The 17,857-nt window shown below is 46.5% G+C and overlaps 1 protein-coding gene across 2 annotated transcripts; it reads left to right on the top strand.

The window, feature by feature from the left end:
- The first annotated feature begins 2,572 nt into the window (after positions 1–2,572).
- On the top strand, positions 2,573–17,694 carry SLC26A2 (solute carrier family 26 member 2). 2 transcript variants are annotated; one of them, XM_058848838.1, is made up of 3 exons: positions 2,573–2,623; positions 7,331–7,978; positions 9,730–17,694. In XM_058848838.1, exons 2-3 carry the CDS (start codon positions 7,352–7,354, stop codon positions 11,224–11,226), a joined length of 2,124 nt encoding a protein of 707 aa, XP_058704821.1. In that variant the 5' UTR covers positions 2,573–2,623; positions 7,331–7,351; the 3' UTR covers positions 11,227–17,694. The 2 variants fall into 2 exon arrangements, with proteins under 2 accessions (XP_058704821.1, XP_058704823.1); XM_058848840.1 differs by lacking the exon at positions 2,573–2,623 and adding an exon at positions 7,139–7,158.
- Positions 17,695–17,857: the final 163 nt, after the last annotated feature.

The raw sequence follows: 17,857 nt of genomic DNA, 5'->3' as shown, positions 1-17,857 counted from the left end.
TGACTCTAAGTGACACACACTGAGAGTGCAGCAATTCTGCACAGATGTTTGTGCAGAACACTCTTTCTTGATTGCAGTATAATTGTCCTGAGATATGGACAGAGCTTATGTCTTTTTGACATCTTTATGGCTTAAGTATTCTGATTACCTAAGAACTCTGATTCATTGCATCTTCCTTTTGTATTACGCCCTCTCCCTTCCAACCACTCAATTTTTACTTGGCATTTGTCTCATCCTTGATGGAAGCCTTTAAAAGCAGCTCATTTTAGCTCCTCTTTTTTGGTTTTGCCAAGCACTGAATAATGTGAGTGAATTAAATTAAATGCACTTCAAGCATTAGGATGGGCCTTTTTCTGTTACTTAGTCTTATGGGTTTTCTAATAAGTCAGACCTGCCACACGTAGACCTGAGTGTGACATTAATGAGGGCTTTGTTAATGAAGCCCAGCAGGTCAGGCTGGGGAGGAAGGTTTGCCCCAGCTCTGATAGAACTCACAGGTGAGAACCAGACAGTTCCATCTTCTGCATCTCCAAACTTGATGTAACAATGTGCAAATTCAGGCCTGAATCTCAGTGCACTGAGAGCTGGAGAGGGAGGGAAGGGCAAGGAGAGAAAATAACTCATTTTTAACCACTTTCAGCATAACCCAGCCATCCTTCCACAGAGCTGTGCCAGCAGGACCAGGGCACTGGGCAGGGAGGTGCCAGGAGGACAGGACTGAAGGCAGGAGGCTCCTTACACAAGGCAGGGGGGCAGGTGGCACAAAGCAGCTGAGAGCTGGGGGAAATCACAGGCTGCCTTTATCTGCTGAGTGAAAATGCTGAGCTGGGAGCCTGGGAAACACTGGGAAGAGCCAGGGAGAGCCACTGCCTGTGGGGTTTGTGGACAGAGCACTGATAACACCATCACAGGAGCCCGCAGAGCAATGTGCCAGGTGGCACCAGGGCACAGCAGGGCTGGACAGGAGCTGCTGGGCAAAAGACAAGGAGGGAGGGCTCCCAAGGCTGCCCAGGAGTACCTGCTCAGTGGAACAAAGCAATTTCCAGTGTTATTTTGCAGTCTGTGGAGATTTGATGCTCCAAAGACGATGTGGTGATCTGGAGAAGCAGCAGGTTTGCCAGGCAGGCTGAATGGGATGGGCAGATGGCACGCGCTGGCATTTGTGTGTCAGCAAACCCCAGCTCCTTGGCAGGAGATTCTGGAGCGTGAGGAGCCCCAGAGGCACGTTTTTCTAAGGCCAAAGGTTCCCTCAGCACAGAAATATATTAACCATAAAGCTTAATATACCTCGAGAAGAGGAAAGCAGTTGGAAGTGAAATGATTTAATTATCTTAAATAATTGCTTGGATTTTTTCCACCCATTTTTTTTAGAAAATCAGTCTAAAAGCAAGATGAAAAAAAGCCTGCATTTTTTTAGGTCCAGAAAAATAATAATGCTTTTTTTTCTTTAAATATCACATTCCACAAAGATACTATTTCCCTGTTTCTTCCACAAAGACATGATGTGTTGGACGATCCAAGTTTTTACCACAGCCTGTGATTCTAGAACAAGAATGAAAATGCTGGAACATCCATTGATTTGCTTTGTGATTTCTTATTAGGATTCTGCAGAGTCCCTACACAAAAGGCTTTGAATGCTTTTGTCATAGATGTCGCTCCTCCCAAGGATTTGTTCTGGTTGTCTTGGAGTCACCATATACTTCAAACTCAATTAAAACTCCCTTGGAAGTCCCTAAAGGGATTGGGAAGCCAGTCACTGATGTTTTTGACAATGGACAGTCAGGGGAGAGGGAGGGAGCTCTTCTATTTCCATTGCAATTGTCTTTTTCTGGTTACCATGACATCTAATAAACCCTCGTGGAGAAGGGAAATGTTTCCTATGGAAATATCCAGTATTTCTACAGTAAGATTCACAGCATTTGCTTAACACTGAAAGACAAGAGAATGAATTCTGCAGGCTTGAAATTGGCTTCGTTTGCTCTGCCTGGGTATTGATGGGGTTTTTTTGAAGGCTCAAGGTCCCACCTGGAATGCAAATATTGGGCAATGTTTGACTTCAGGAGAAACATCTGCTTTTCTGTGCAAGTGGGAAGGGAAGGCAGACAGGGCTGGGCTTGGCCCCTCCGACCTTGAACCTCCAGCCCAGAAATAAGAGCAAAGCGTTTAAGAGAAACCTGGGATTTTTAATACCCCCATTGCCAAGGATCCTTCACCCTTCCCCATCTTTTTAATAAACCCCAGTGGTACCGCAGAGCAAGGGGGCCAGAGTGTGTGGCGCTTCCCCCACCCGCACAAACTTTAACCTCACTTCGCCTCACATTATCAATTCATACTTCCAATTTAAAAGGGTTGAGTGCAAACTAAAGGAGCAGGAGCAGCCTCTCCCGGGCCTCCCTGAACCCCGGATCCCTTCGGAAGTGAGCGGGCCGGGGAGGGGTGGAAGAGGCGAGGCCCTGCCCGGCCCTCCCTGCCCGGAGCGGGGCGGTGCTGCCGGGCCCCGCGGGCGGGCGGGCCCTCCGTGTGTCTGTCTGTGTGTCTATCTGTCCCTCCGTGTGTCTGTCTGTCCCTCCATCTGTCCCTCCGTCCGTCTGTAACTCCGTGTGTCCCCGGGGAGCCGCGGGCGGTGAGTGCTGAGGGAAGGGGGCCTTGGGCAGGGGGACAGCGGGGGCCGGCTCGGAGCCTCCCGGGCCGCTGCTCGCACCCCCGGGACGAGCGGGAGGAGAGGAAAATGCGCGTGGAAATCCATCAGGAGGCTGGGGAGGAAGGCAGCGGGAGCCCGAGGGTGAAAGTGAATTAAAAGCTCAATTGTTGCTCTCGCTTCCCTTTCGCTCTGCCGGGAGCCGAAATGTTTGGTTTGGCTTCCAAAGCGCTCAGCAAAACCCCGCAGTTCCAGGAGTTACACAGCGTGCGGGGTTCTTCTTGCAGGATTTTATTAATTTCATCAGTTAACACACAACAACCAGCGCAGTTGCATTTATCCGGTGGTTTTCCATGGGCAGCTGCTGCCTGAGGAAATTCCTTTGGGCAGCTTTTCCTCAGCCCATCCTCACTGCCCCAGGCAGCTCCTCAGTGTTCCCTTCCCAGAAGATCCCATGTTCAGGGATTTCACATTTCACAAAAACCCCACATTTCACAAAAACGAGCTTTTATTGTCCGGCTTTGCAGGTTTTCCTGCATGAATGGATATCTGCTGGTTACGGTGCCAGAAGTAAGGCGGCTCTATTTCCACATGTGTTCCTTAAACGTGGTTTTCATTATTCATGTTATTTGCAGTCCTTTGTGGAAGGAAATGTTTGTGGCTTGCATGTTTCGCTGGAGGATATGAATGATTATGTCAAATTTCAAGATGCAGGCAGTGTTGTTCCAGTCCTTATCTGGGTGTTATCATGGTAATATTGAATTTCCTTGTTGCTCCACAACAGTAAAGACATTATTTGAAAAAGGCCGTTGTCCAACAAGAGAAAGGTCAAAGATTTAGTTGTCAAAATGCTGTGATATGCTTTCTTGTTGTATTCTTACTGGTTCAATTTCTTTGGAACTTGAATTTCTCATTCACATGCTTCTCCTTTATAATTCTCCAGAAATTGTTCATATCTTTTTAGATTACGGATTTATGCATTAGATTATGCATGTAAACTCTCCTGTCCAGCAAGGTAGGGGGGTGATCACATACAGTGATAATTTAAATAAGGAAAACTGAGATGGCTATTGTAAAAAGGATACTTTTGTTTTAGTTTCTACTCTGAAATGCTCACATCTGAAGTTTCACCTTGTAGTAGTCATTTCAGCAGCTGAGTTTCACAATCCATTTTTCTCTTACTCTCAAGGTGACTCTGGTCTGCCACAGACAAATGAAGTCCAAGGCAGCCCTGGGCTGCAGGTAGTGCTCCCCCAAAAACAGAAGCCAGGCAGATGCTGCCACATCATGGGATCAGTAAAAAGGGCCCAGATGGGCTCCAGAAATAGTCTGGAGGTCTGATGCCTTTTAGAGACTGCAGGACCTCCCTGTATCTTTATTTTACGACAGTCAGTTGATAACAGATACTGGAAATTTCCTCAGTTCTGTCTTGGAGTTTTTTTACCTTAAGCAAAGTTAGTGGCAAGGAGACACCCCCTGAAAGGCCAAAAGGAGAGAAAAAAGTGAATTCTAGGTTGTGTGTAAATAGCAGCTTTCAGAATAAAAACCACAGCAGCTCCTTATTCAAGTTAAATGTACAGAATGTCCTTCAGTGTCCAAAGCATGAACCAGAGGGGTTTCCTCAGGGTTGGGTTTTTTAATGTTTAAGAACAAAATCCAGTTTTATTAGACAAGACTGGGCTGACGGTTACAAAATTAATACAGGGCAGCATGTGAGGCAGAAAAGGGTGAAATGAGTGTTGGAAATTGTGTCATTTCCTACTATCCTGACATGGCAAGGGGCACAGACTGTATGGTGAAAGGTCCTTTTCATTCCATGGAGAGAAAGCTGTCATGCAAGTCAGCACAAAGACCCAGTATGTGCTCAGAGTTCTGGAGCCAAAAAGGTTTTTCATTAGAACATTTTCCTACTGTCTGGACAGTGCTGAAACCCAGGCACCCCCTCCCATGCAGATGTTTTACAGCAGCCCCAAACTGAGCTGTCTGGGGTTTGTCTTGGCACATCTAAGAAAATTCCCAGGTTTCAGTGAGCTGCCTGCAAGTCCTGGAGGAGGAGCAGAAGGAATCAGAAGGATTTTCCCTACTGAAATCTTTACTTAAATCTCAGAAAACAAACTCATTGCTACACATAAAAAGCAGTCTGGGTTGATTTTTTTTTTTCCCCTCAGCTTTTACAGTGTTGATTTGCTGAGCTTTGGGTGGGTGAGAAGCCTTTTGATCTGTGACTCTGTGCTGGTAAAACAAATAAAATTTCTTGAGCAAATACAGCTCCAAAATGTGCTTTTGCAAAGTGGAGCTGACACAGGCTTTTGTAATACTCCCTCGATTCTCACTGTGTATTTAGGGGGGTTGTGAGGGCTGTAAATCACCCCTGAGCCCACTTTGCAGAGCTGTACAGGGGGGTGAGGTTGTGAACCTGCAGGGTAGGGCTGGGGGTCTCCTCCAAGTGTGATCACTGTGAGCACATCCCTTCTCACAGCGCAGTTTCTTCATTTAAAGATCCTGATCCTTCACGTGGCTCTGGAGGTGGCACTGAGTGCTCTGGGCTGGGGACAAGGTGGGCATTGAGCACAGCTTGGACTCGATGGGCTGGGAGGGCTTTTCAAACCTCAGTGATCCTGGGGTATTACAGCAGGGGAGATACAGCCCCTATCACCCAGAAAATCCACCCCTGCTGCTGCCATCGGGCTGTCCATGGTTTGGGCTCTGTGTTTGAAAGGCTCCTCTCTGCCCATGGTTTGGGCTCTGTGTTTGAAAGGCTCCTCTCTGTCCATGGTTTGGGCTCTGTGTTTGAAAGGCTCCTCTCTGCCCATGGTTTGGGCTCTGTGTTTGAAAGGCTCCTCTCTGTCCATGGTTTGGGCTCTGTGTTTGAAAGGCTCCTCTCTGCCCATGGTTTGGGCTCTGTGTTTGAAAGGCTCCTCTCTGTCCATGGTTTGGGGTCTGTGTTTGAAAGGCTCCTCTCTGCCCATGGTTTGGGAGGCTGCAGGAGCTCACCCAGCAAAGAGACGCTCCCTGTCTGGGTCTGTGGTGAATGGAAACACCTTTGGGAGTCCCAGCATGGAGCAGGAGATAAAACACAAGCTCCTCCCTGGTATCTTCTGTCAGCATCTGTGTTGGTTTTAGATATGTCTGCAGCTTCAGGGACATGGTGTGAGGTGGGACAGTTGGATTAGCAGTTGGATTAGCTAGGTGGAATTACTTTCTAGTTGGTTCTAGAAGCCTCTGAAGAAGCCATTCTAAATATTAAGTCCTGTAGCTGGTTCTACTTTTGTGGGCTCCTTCTGCTCAGGCTGTCCTAAGGCAGTAGGCACCACACAAAGTCACTTTTCTCTCCCATATTTTTTTTGGGAAACTCACACTGCAGGGATGGGAGCAGTGAGTGTTTTAATTAGGAAATATTTCTGTACCAATGGGGCTGTCCAGCCCCAGCCCAGCTCCCCAGGGAAGTGCCGGAATCCCCATCCCTGGAGGGATTTAAAAAACTTGTAGATGTGGCACTTGAGGACATGGGTTATTGGAGGCCTTGGTGGCATCCTTAGCACTGCCAGTTCCAGTAGCAATTTATTAATTGGTACAATTAATTCAGGACAGTTGGACAATTAATTGGGCAATTAATTCAGCAGTGAGCATTCCATGGACAGCAGCCTGGCTGATGTTTGCACTGCACGGAGCAGACGTGAGCAGCACATCAAATCCGTGCTGTCACTGGCACTCTGGGACTGCAGAGCCTGGCAGTGACACTCCTCAGGCTTCTCTTGCTGTGTCTCACCCCACACCAATGAGTTTCTGGCTGAAATGGCCTCTCTGTACTGCTGGGACCAGGTATTGGGGCTTAAGGAGTTTTCTGGAGAATTCTGGATGTTTTCTGAAGGTGGGAGAGCTGTGTGAGTGCTGGCAGTCACGCTCAAGTTTCATTAGGGTTTGTCTCATCAAGACTTTGCTCTTTCCCAGTCAGGCAATATGTTAAATTATTGGTATAATTACCCTGTTTTACTGTCTGTGGGCAGTTTGGACTAGAGTACGAGTTCCAGCAGAAGTGTCCCACCTACCTGTCATTGTGCCCATTAATATGTTTTCCATTTGTGTCCATTATTTTGATCAGGTGCAGTTTCCTTGTAAAACCGGCTTTTCAAAAGTATGAAGTGCTTTTTTTTTTTTTTTGCAGCATGCCATTGGCTGTAAAAAAGCCACTTCTTAGGTAACAAACCTTTACAGTATTTGGCAGGAGAAATCACTGCATTAAAAAAAACAAAACCAAAAAACAACCCACAAGAGATGTAGACTGAGCTGTGCTTTGCTGGAAATGCCCCACTTGCAGTTAATTTTCAGCAGCTGATCTGGAGTGACTGTGGCACGACAATAAACCCTCTGTCTGGCTTTGCAAGGTGGAACAGGCTGCAGGCAGAGATTTTTCTCAAGGAAACATCCCAGAAAGGCAGTGCTGCTGCATTCCTGTCCATTTCCCAGCACTGCCAGCAGCAGGTGTGTTCCACAGGATATCAGCTTCCCTCCTGGGAAAGGTCATTCCTTGCTTCTCAGGGATACAGAGGGGAGGCTCGTTCCCAGTTTGCTTGGAAATTGCTTTCTCTCTGCTGAGCTGAGAGTTTCAGCCCTTGCTCTTCATAAATGCTGTGTTCAAGGCTCACATTGTACATTCATTTTTGGTTTAATGGTCTTTCTTTGTGTTTTTAGTGAGTCCCGGTGGCGGCAGCAATGACAGAGGCCAACAATATCCATGCAGTGACAGAAGGGCCAGAAGGAGATGATGCCAAGTGCAGTTTCCATCACAGAATGTTCCTGGAACCCCAAGAGAAGAAGAGGAGCATGAAGGCTCTGCTGGTTAAAAAAGCCAAGAAAACTTGCAGCTGCACCCCAGCCAAAATTAAAGATTGTGTTTTGGGGTTTTTCCCCATCTTACAGTGGCTTCCTAAATACAAAATCAGGGAGTATCTCCTGGGGGATGTCATGTCTGGTGTGATCGTGGGGGTCCTGCTGGTCCCACAGTCCATTGCCTACTCTCTCTTGGCTGGCCTGGAGCCCATTTATGGCCTGTACACCTCCTTTTTCTCCTGCATCATTTACTGCATCTTTGGCACCTCCCGCCACATCTCCGTGAGCATCTTCGGGGTGGTTTGCCTGATGGTGGGACAGGTGGTGGATCGGGAAGTAGAGAGAGCTGGCTACGAGCTGGAGCCAGCTGTGCCAGCTGTGGGCACCGGGATGGGCACCGGGATCGGGAACAGCACCGGGAACGGGACAGCACCGGAGCCGCTCTGTGACAAAAGCTGCTACGCCATGGCCGTGGCTGCCACCCTGACCTTCATCTCTGGAGTTTACCAGGTAAGGAGAGCTGGACACACAGCTGTGGTGTGCATTTGCTGAAATTCTTCTGTAGGGGCGCGTCCCCATCCTGCCTGCACGTATCCTCAATCTGCACCTGGGGCAGGAAACTCCTCTGGGTGCTCTCCCTGGCTTTCAGCAGCATTTCCTGCCTGCACTGCTTCTCTTTGCTTCTCTTTTGGGGAGTGCTCCCCATTTTTTAACAGCTTTTCCTGCCTCCATTGTTTCTCTTTTGGGGACTGTAAGGACCTGCACCTCCAGCTCTCAAGGTCTGCTCACCACCTTCCTCGCTGTGGCCTGATGCTCTGTTTATTTTCATTTTTTTTTGCATTAAACCCCATTTCATTGGGCCAAAATGTGGTGCATCAGATCCTAATTCCAGTCTTTAATAATTTGCCTTTAACGAAGAAAAATTTGGACAGTAAAAGCATCTCCAGTTTCCTTTTATTTGTAAATGTGCTTTTAAAATTTTGCTGTTTGCCCATTTGAAGCCAAAACAACACTCTTGCATGGAAAGGAATCTACTGAGAGGATAGAATGTCTTTTATATTTATATATCTCTTATTTTGTGGAACACACTGCTTGCCTAAATTAAAGCAGGTGTCCTTGTTTTTAGAGTCTTGTACATTAACCAGAATGGGATTATTTTTAGCAGGACTGCAGAGCTGTGGTATTTGTGTTTGTGAGTTTGCATTCATTTGTTCTCATCTGTCCAGGGTGACAGCCAATCAAAATGTATGGGAGGGGAACAAAACATGTTTGTGGTACTTTAAAACACAGGTTTTGGACACAACCTGGAACTTTTTGTACTGCAAGTTCATGTTGAATTATTTGAGAAATATTCTGGGCCTCCCAGGCTACACTGGATTTTGGGTTTCATCTTTCATCCCTGTGGGATGGGTGCAGTTTTGGAGTTTTGAATTGCACTTAATATTCTTTGCAAGTACAAATACAGTGAAGTTTCTTTATCTGAAGAGATCAGATTAATTTATCTTCAGTCCTTCTGAGCTTTAGGCATATTCTCTACAGGCCAACACCCTCAAATTTATTTTTCTCAACCAAAATCACATATTCCTTATATCAGAAACTTGACAGTCAAATCATAACAAGCAAATCTTCTCACACCAGCTAATACATCCTAACTAGGCAAGCTAATTATTATGAATGTTTTACACTTAGAACAACCTTGTATTAATTATCAAGGCTATAAGGGAGCCTTTCTGAGAGTTGTGAGCTGATTTCAGCCAGTCCAGGTCCCAAACCTGCCTTCTCTTCAGTAATTCTTTGAGGTTCTCATGGAGTTCCCAGTGATCTCTGTTTATATGATCTGCAGCAGAGGAGTTTGCAGCTCACAGACTTTCTGAGTCAGAGGCACCAAACTTTCTGCAGTGCAAAGGACAGTCATTATCCCACAAGCTGTGGTTTTATTGCAGGTTCTGAACTCCACTGCAAGGCAGACAAAGGCCACCAGAAAAGTTTCAGATCCTTGCAAAGTTCACAGAGTTTAGAGAAACTGAAAGGGAAATGGCAAAAAGCAGACAGCATTTCAAATGTGGGTTTTGTTTTCTTTTCCTACGTTTTCTTTTTATCTTTTTCCCCACCAGGGTAATTAGCAGAGCAAACAATAAACATTTGTTCAGGGGATGGAGACCCCCAAAAATCCTGGTTTGAATACTGGAGACTTTTATCCCAGCTGACAAAACCTGTGGGATTTGTGTCCTGACACGTTGTGTGTGGTTGATTCCTTCCAGGTGGCCATGGGTTTCTTCCAAGTGGGCTTTGTCTCCGTGTACCTCTCGGATTCGCTGCTGAGTGGATTTGTCACAGGGGCCTCCATCACTGTCCTGACCTCACAAGTCAAGTACCTGCTGGGCCTGGACATTCCTCGGAGCGGGGGCGTCGGCTCCCTCATCACCACCTGGATCAACATCTTCAGAAACATCCACAGGACCACCGTCTGTGACCTCATCACCAGCTTCTTGTGCTTCCTGGTGCTGATCCCAGCCAAAGAGCTTAACGAGCGCTTCAAGTCCAAGCTCAAGGCTCCGATTCCGGTGGAACTCTTTGTGGTTGTGGCAGCCACTCTGGCATCTCACTTTGGGAAGCTGAGAGAGAATTACGGCTCCAGCATTTCCGGGCACATCCCCACAGGGTTTCTGCCGCCGCGCCCTCCAGACTGGAGCCTGCTGCCCAGCGTGGCCTTGGACGCCATCCCCGTCGCCATCATTGGCTTTGCCATCACCGTGTCCCTCTCGGAGATGTTTGCCAAGAAGCACGGATACTCGGTGAGGGCCAACCAGGAGATGTACGCCATTGGCTTCTGCAACATCATTCCCTCCTTCTTCCACTGCTTCACAACCAGCGCGGCTCTCGCCAAGACCCTGGTCAAGGAGTCCACGGGCTGTAGGACCCAAGTGTCCGGCATGGTGACCAGTTTGGTGATCCTCCTGGTCCTCCTCGTGATCGCACCTTTGTTTTACTCCCTGCAGAAATGCGTCCTCGCCGTCATAACCATCGTCAACCTCCGCGGAGCCCTGCGCAAGTTCAGGGACCTGCCCAAGATGTGGCACCTGAGCAGGGTGGACACGGTGATCTGGGGGGTCACCATGGCAGCCACGGCGCTCATCAGCACCGAGATCGGGCTCCTGGTGGGGGTTTGCTTCTCCATGCTCTGCGTGATCTTCCGGACCCAGCGGCCAGAGGCGCCGCTGCTGGGCTGGGTGGCTGAATCGGAGACCTACGAGTCCCTCTCCGCCTACAAGAACCTGCAAACCAAGCCTGGGGTTGTGGTGTTCCGATTTGAAGCCCCCCTCTACTACATCAACAAGGAGTGCTTCAAATCCGCCCTCTACAAGCAAACCGGGGTCAACCCCGTGTGGGTGAAGGCAGCCAAGAAGAAAGCGGAGAAAAAAATGCTCAGGGAGAAGGAGGCGGGGGCTGGGGACAACCAGAGCAGCATCCCCGTGGATTTTGGGTGGGATCCCGTGGGGTTTCACACCATAGTGATCGACTGCTGCGCCGTGCAGTTCCTGGACACGGCCGGGATCCGCACGCTCAAGGAGGTCTGCAAGGACTACGGGGACATCGATGTCCGCGTGCTGCTGGCCCAGTGCAACCCTTCTGTCAGGAGCTCCCTGCTCCGAGGAGAGCTCTTCAAAGAGGGGGAGGACCACCTGCTCTTCCACAGCGTGCACCAGGCCGTGGACTTCGCCCTGGGCACGCAGGGGCACCGTGCTGCGAAGAACTAGCTGGGAAAGAGAGGAGATTGCGACAAAGCCTGGGCAAACTGAGTGTCTGTGTGTCTGCAGTGATGTGTGTGTGCTCAGAGAGCAGGGCAGGGTGCTGCCAGCACATTGGCACCCTGCAATCTCTCTGGATTTACCTGCCAGGGGTGGGGACTCCATAGGAAGTACTGAATGAAGTTCTTAACCCCATTGTGGCCAACCTGCAAATCTTAACTTTGCGTGGGGTTGTTCATCTCATGTCTCCTCTCTGGAGCTTTCTGTGTCTCGGCTCCACTCTTAAGCTGTGATCAAGTCTTCTTTGCAGCCCTGTCCTTGGGGATGGGGTGGGATTTTTGGAGTAGTCTGGACCTCGTGTCCAGCTGAAGAATGAGGCAGCTCATTTCTCATCCCTCATTCTGGCATTGCTTTCCATCACCACACCCTGGTGTTTGCCAAGCAATGCCTGCCAGGGACTGTTTGCTCTGGTCTTTACTGGCCAGTGCTTGATTTTGCAACCTCCCTGAATTTCAGATAGAGAAATCAAATCCAAACATGCAGGAAAAGATCTTAAAGCACCTCTCACCTCCAGTGGTTTTGGCACAATTCAGCCAGGCCACAAGGGCATGGTTATCTCATTTCTCCACAGGCCTTTACCTGCCTGTGCCTATGGAAATGCTGCCTCTCCAGCTTGTTTTTAATCATTTTGTTTCTTCACAAATGACTCTTTAGACTCTTCTGATTCATCCTTATGGTCAGTCAACTGTTTTCCTAATATTTAGGAGCTCTTTAGAATTGTGAACATCAGATATGGAAAATATCTAGTTCTTTCATTTCAACCAAAGAAAGTCCCTTCTAGGCAGTTTTTTATGCCAGGCCAAGAGAATCACAGGCACCAAAGTGAAAAGGGACAAAGAGATTATCCAACATCTGCCCCAACATGTCCATGCCACTGGACCTTATTTTTTCTTACCAGGTCAGGGTAAAGAGAGCTTTTTATTTTGATTTTAAATTATGTGGAAATAAAGAATGCCTGCTCTTCATGCTGAAATACAAGGGTAGGAAGAGGATCTCTTTCCTCACAGCAGCAGAAGACAATTGTGAAGGCAGAATTGGGAGATGAACAGCTTTTCATGAATACCAGCTATACAGCACACATCCCTGGAAGAAGGTGCTGTCCTCCCAGAGGAGTTTACAATCTGAATTTCAGGTGCTTGGCAGCTTTTAAAAGGGAAAGGTGCTGTGTACAGACAACATTCTCATCCTTAATAATTCAAAAATAATGAGCCAGAAGTCAGAAAAGGTGTAAAATCCATTATGAATTGTGAAATGTTTAGTTAATAGAAAGATATTTTGAGTTTAAACTGTTTTGTTGTTGTTGGATTTTTTTTCTGAGTAGTTATTCTTTTCTTTCTGTGAAAGCTCTTCACTCTGGGAGCCTCAAAGAAGGATGAGGCAGCAGGAAGATGAGTCCTTTTTGTGTTTACTGAACTGACTGTATTTTTTAGGAGAGCAGAGCAGCACAGAAGTGCTGGGGGAGCTGAGGGGAGCTGTAGCACAGCTTGGAAAGGAGAATATCACTGATATCCACCCATCCCATGTCCTGGAACTGGCACTGCTGAGGAAAGAAGCCTCGGTGTGCCACGGTTCTGTCTCAGCCTTGAGGCTTCTTTATGAAGGAGATGAATTCCAAATTCTGCTGCATTTTTCCTTTGCAACCTCCTGCCTGAACATTTTTATTCTGGCCTCAGGATCCTTTGTGCAGTCTGGGGAGTTGTAATCGCTGATTTGGCATTGCCAGAGAGGATTGGGCTGAGCTGTAGAAAAACAGTGAGCAGGGTTTTATTTTTGGGTTGTATTTCAGTTTTTAACCAAACCCATTTTATGCAGAGTTGCCTCTCCTGGGTGGGAAGGTTTGTCCTGCAGGGATGGCAGTGCCATGGCCTGGGGGAGTCCCTTTGCATCACACTTTATCCACATGACCAGAAAGAATCTCTGGAACTTTGAGCAAAAGCCTTGATGCAGTTTTGAAATGGTTTTGATTTTTAACTCCTGTTTTGCCAGAGGGCAGAGCAGCGCTGGAAGCTCTGGAAGTGCTGATGAGAAAGGACAGCACGTGGTTGTTGCAGATATTTGATTTGTTATTGCAAATGCTCCTGCCTTCCTGCAGCTGCTTGTTCTCACCCCTTTGCCCTGGGCAGGACACAGGGAAGGAGCTGCTGCACTTCAGGGCAGGAGTGGGACAAAAGTTAAATTAAAACTGCTCTGGGTGATTCTTTCCTTTTTCCCTCTCTCCCATGTTCTTTCCATGCTGCCTGGGTGGAGGTTTTTTCACCTCTGAGCATGCACAGGTTTCCTTAACCAAATTTCAAACCTTTCTTCATTAAAAAATGGTTTTGCAAGTCCATTCCTACCTGTGCCAGGAAGGGAGGAATAGCAATGTTAACTCCAAAAAGGACCCACTTCCCACAACTAGTGGGATGTGTATTTGTCGCTCCTGGGTATTTATTTACATAAAAGCACAATAAAAAAAGAGCCATAAAATGATTTTTCAGGTAATTAAATTAGATTATATCTAAAAGATGTGCTGAAGATTACCTGGAGCACGTTTCATTTGACCTCAGTGCTGTTTGTGCGGCCTCCAAATTCCATTTCCAGCAAAACACAAGAAACTATTAAAATACAACAGCAAAAGCAGCCAGGCAACCAAAAGAAATACTTTTAATGTTCTTATTTAAAATAACATCCAGGGGTTATAGCATTAATAAGTATTTATTAATGCATGCTGCCCTGGCTAAAAGGGAACTGAAATAAATGTCATTTGCCAGAGTTCAGTGCAATAGGGAGTTCTTGGGAATTAACTGGAGATTAAAGCTTATTATGGCTGGAATTTCTTAGAACAGTGGCTTTCAGCCCTGTTCCTTTTAGGCCTGGAACCTTTTTTTAGCAGTGACATGAACCTCATTTGGTTCTTTTTGCTTGCATTTGTTTGTGGACCCTTTAAAGCAATCCAATTTTATATTTAGGGATTTGGGATCACTGATTGGAAACCTTTCCTCTAAAGCATTTGTTTTATAAAGGAATTCCATATTTTTATCTATTTTGCTGCTGTCTGATGGATGCAGCAGCTGAATTGTCTCCATTTATGCTCTTGTGAAATTCCTGGCCTGGGAAGGGCTCTCCTGCCTTCTGCTGCTTTAAATGAACAGTGCCAGGTTTTTTAGGGGAAATGTTCCATACTCTCTGCTTCCTGTGCCTTCCCTCATCCCCTGAATTTGTAAACTATGGGAAGAGGGACCCTCAGAACGATTTGGTTTGGGTTATTCATCAATCTGGAGCAGGGATGTTCTCCCCAGGTGCAACCTTCAGAACCCCAGGCCGGACTGGAAGCTGGAATAAATCAGCTCAACTCTATTCCCAAATGTCCTAATCAGCAATTAGCAGTCTAAATGAAGAATTGAGAGATCATTAGCACGTTCATTAATGACAACAGCAGAGCATTATGGAAATGAGCAGAGTCTCAGCTGTACTGGCAGTGTCTGAGCACTCTCCTGCTGAATTAACTCGTGAAATGTTTCACTTGTGTTTTAACACGAAAACCATTTTCAGTCCACTTCACAAGGCAGGGACAGGCCCTGCCGTGGGCTTATTTTGGGTTTTATACTGGCAAAGCTGAGATTTTGTGGTGCTGATTTCCTCAGAGCCTCTGGAGCTCCTCCTGCTCCCAAACGCTGCAGGAGCACCTTCCACCTTGCTGAGCATCCTGCTGTGTTTTGCCTCAAGACACTGAATATTGACTGTAAACAGGAGTTGTGTGTGCTGGTGTTCCATTTTCATCATCTTTTGATAAAGCCAAAGCTCCTGAACAGTAAAGTGAGTGTAAAACAACCCCAACCCCCCCCAGTCCTCTGGGAGAAGCAGGGCTGGGGGCTCTGCTGGAGCCTCAGCCTGGTTTGGGGCTGGCAGAGCTGTTTGTGCTGCCCAGGAGCCTCAGGAGAACCTGGGGGTGTCTCTTTATTATGGAATTTCTGTGATTTGGTGTCGTGATTTGTCCCCAGTGTCAGGAAAATGAATCCACAAACACCAGGGGTTTATGTCCAAAAAGGAGACAGGGGAGTCCTGTAACTTTATTCCAATAAAGGGAGAGGCCATGGACCATTCCCCTGGGGTCTCTCAGATTTTTATCTCCTTTTTATCCCAATTTCCCGGCCATGTCCCTCTCTCTTTCCCCACTGCCTGAGGTACTTGAGAGGCACAGACTCCCCGGAATGCCTGACACCTAAGATTCCCCTCTAATGTAGAACCCTCCCTCTTAATTTTTAATTCTTATGGAATTTATGGTGTTTCCTCCATTGTCTCTTTCATCTTTCAATATCCAATTTCATTTACCAGCAAACCTGCAGTTTGTTTGGAAAGGCAAATATCTTTTTTTCCATTCATCAGTCAGTGGAATCCTTCCCATTATTTCTTTTATCTCTCAGTGCTGGTTTGATTTACCAGCAGCTCGTTTGTAAACACAAATCCCTCATCTCTCTCAGCAGTGAGTGTGGCATGAGCCGCTGTGCTGAGCTGCCTGTGTGGAAATCAGGGATTTCTGGGATTCTGGTGATTTATTTTGGTCTCATTTTCATCTCAGTCCACACCTGGCTGGGATGTGCTCCCTCCTGGGAGAAATCTCAGCCACCCTTTTGTCTCTGCTTATTTCTGCTGCCTTTTGCCAGGAGATTCAAATCCTCTGCTGGAGGGGCTGAGGAGCAGAGCTGAGAACTGCAGGCAGGAAAACATCCTGGGTTTAAACCATGCCCAGAGCCTTGAGCTGAGATTGGTGAGCTCTGCCTGGACTCGGTCCTAAACTCAGGCAAAAATCTGTTTCAGGACAATATCTTGTATTGTGGGTTGGGTTTTTCTTCCCACCTGCTTTGGAAAAGTGATTAAATGCTTGAGGTAATGGACATTTTTAAATTCCTTTTTGGGGTTTTTATGGCTAATCTGATGAAGCTGTGATGCAAATATTCCTGTGCTGCTCTTGCCACGCTGGGGCTTTGTATTTGTGTCACTGAGTTTGTTCTGCTGAGTGTAGGATGATGTGGTGGGACTCCAATATTGGGGTTTTTCTCCACACCAGAAGGATTTGCACTTCCCTGCTGGCACAGAGTGGCTTTAAATCCTGGCTTTAGTGCAAGCTTTGCACTGGGAATGACCTCGTTAAATCCCAACAATTAATGACACTGGCTCATCATCTTTATAAGCCTTTGCAGGATCAGCTGCTCGTGTGAAAATCAACCTGATCTTTATAATTTCAGTCCAATTCTGAAGTGGAAATAATTCTGAGCTTTGCTTTTTCCTTCCAGATCATTGCAGTGCTAAAAACAAGGCCTCTGGTTGGGTAAAATGGCAAATATTTAATATATATTTAGTTCATAGCATAATTAGTACCTGTCTGTTTTATTTTCTAGAAATTCAATAGGCTAAGGCATACTGATATTCTTTGATGGGCAAATTCATCAAATGTTTCAGCATTGGATGGAGAACCAAATTTCCACTGAGGGAAAATGACTTCTTAAATATTTGAATCCCAGCTCTGACAGCACTTAGTCCAGCTCCCAAAAGATTTAAAGATTCCACATAGGAAACATTTTGTTGAACTTGGGGCCAATTTTTTTATATCTGATTTTTTTACTGAAAGAAGTGAATTTTATGTATGTTTGAGATGTAATTGTAACATGATTAAGGTGAGGTAAAATCTCATTTTTTATGACAAGCACAAGATGCTATGAGTCATTAGTTTTGTGTTCCTGAGTATCTCTGCTATGTTCTTGGTACGTTCTGGGCTATGATTTTTGAATAATTGAAAATACTGAATAATTTTAGTATTTAGTAAATTAATTAATTTAAATTAAATTAATTTAGTATTGAAAATACGGAATAATTTGTGAATAATCTGCAGAACGAACAAAATGGCAAACTGTGCCTGGAGTTTGTTGGAGAATCAGTTCAACCAAACAGGACCTGAGGACTGGACTGGATCCCATTGGTCAGCAAATCTGATGTGTTTACAAAATAATTAATGTATTATTGGAGTAAAATGTGGGGGAATTGTCTAGTGTGTAGAAAAATCACTTTATTTTTTGCTGTGATTTGTCTGTGCAGTAAAACCAAGGTGTGAAGCACCCCCCAGGTGGGTGGTGGAGCACAGGGTGCTGGGGGAGCTGTGTCACCCTGTGCCAGGGTGGGGACAGAGCTGACAGAGCCAAGAGTTTGTAGGGAAAATTTGATTTTGTCAGAGGTTGTTTCACCTCCTGCCATCAGTTCTGTGTCCATCCTCTGCCTGGTGGTGGCTCTGCTCGCCCTGTCCTGTCTGAGCTGTTTCCATGGTTGTTTTTAATTGTCTGTGTGCCTTTTTGTCACTGGAGATTTGTTAGCATGAGAACTTTCTGTCAAATCTGGTGAGATCGTTGGGGTTTCTTCAGCACAATTAAAATACATTTTAATTTCTGGTGGTTTTTGTTGTCACATAAATGCCTGATCACAGGGTGGGTGAGGTTGGAAGGGACCCCAGAGGGTCACTGGTGCCACCCCCTGCTCCAGCAGGGCCATCCCAGATCACAGGGATATCCCCAGGGAGGAGATGCCATCCCTGCTCCGGGGTGTTCAGGGT

The sequence above is a fragment of the Poecile atricapillus genome, chromosome 13 (genome assembly GCF_030490865.1).
Source record: "Poecile atricapillus isolate bPoeAtr1 chromosome 13, bPoeAtr1.hap1, whole genome shotgun sequence".
Lineage (NCBI taxonomy): Eukaryota > Metazoa > Chordata > Aves > Passeriformes > Paridae > Poecile > Poecile atricapillus.
This window is presented reverse-complemented; position numbering and strand designations above follow the sequence as displayed.

What these genes read in the sequence shown, in the direction of transcription:
- SLC26A2 (XM_058848838.1), top strand. Translation starts at nt 7,352, where the DNA reads ATGACAGAGGCCAACAATATCCATGCAGTGACAGAAGGGCCAGAAGGA. An exon ending in TCATCTCTGGAGTTTACCAG is followed by an intron (nt 7,979 to 9,729) that starts GTAAGGAGAGCT and finishes GATTCCTTCCAG; the next exon opens with GTGGCCATGGGTTTCTTCCA.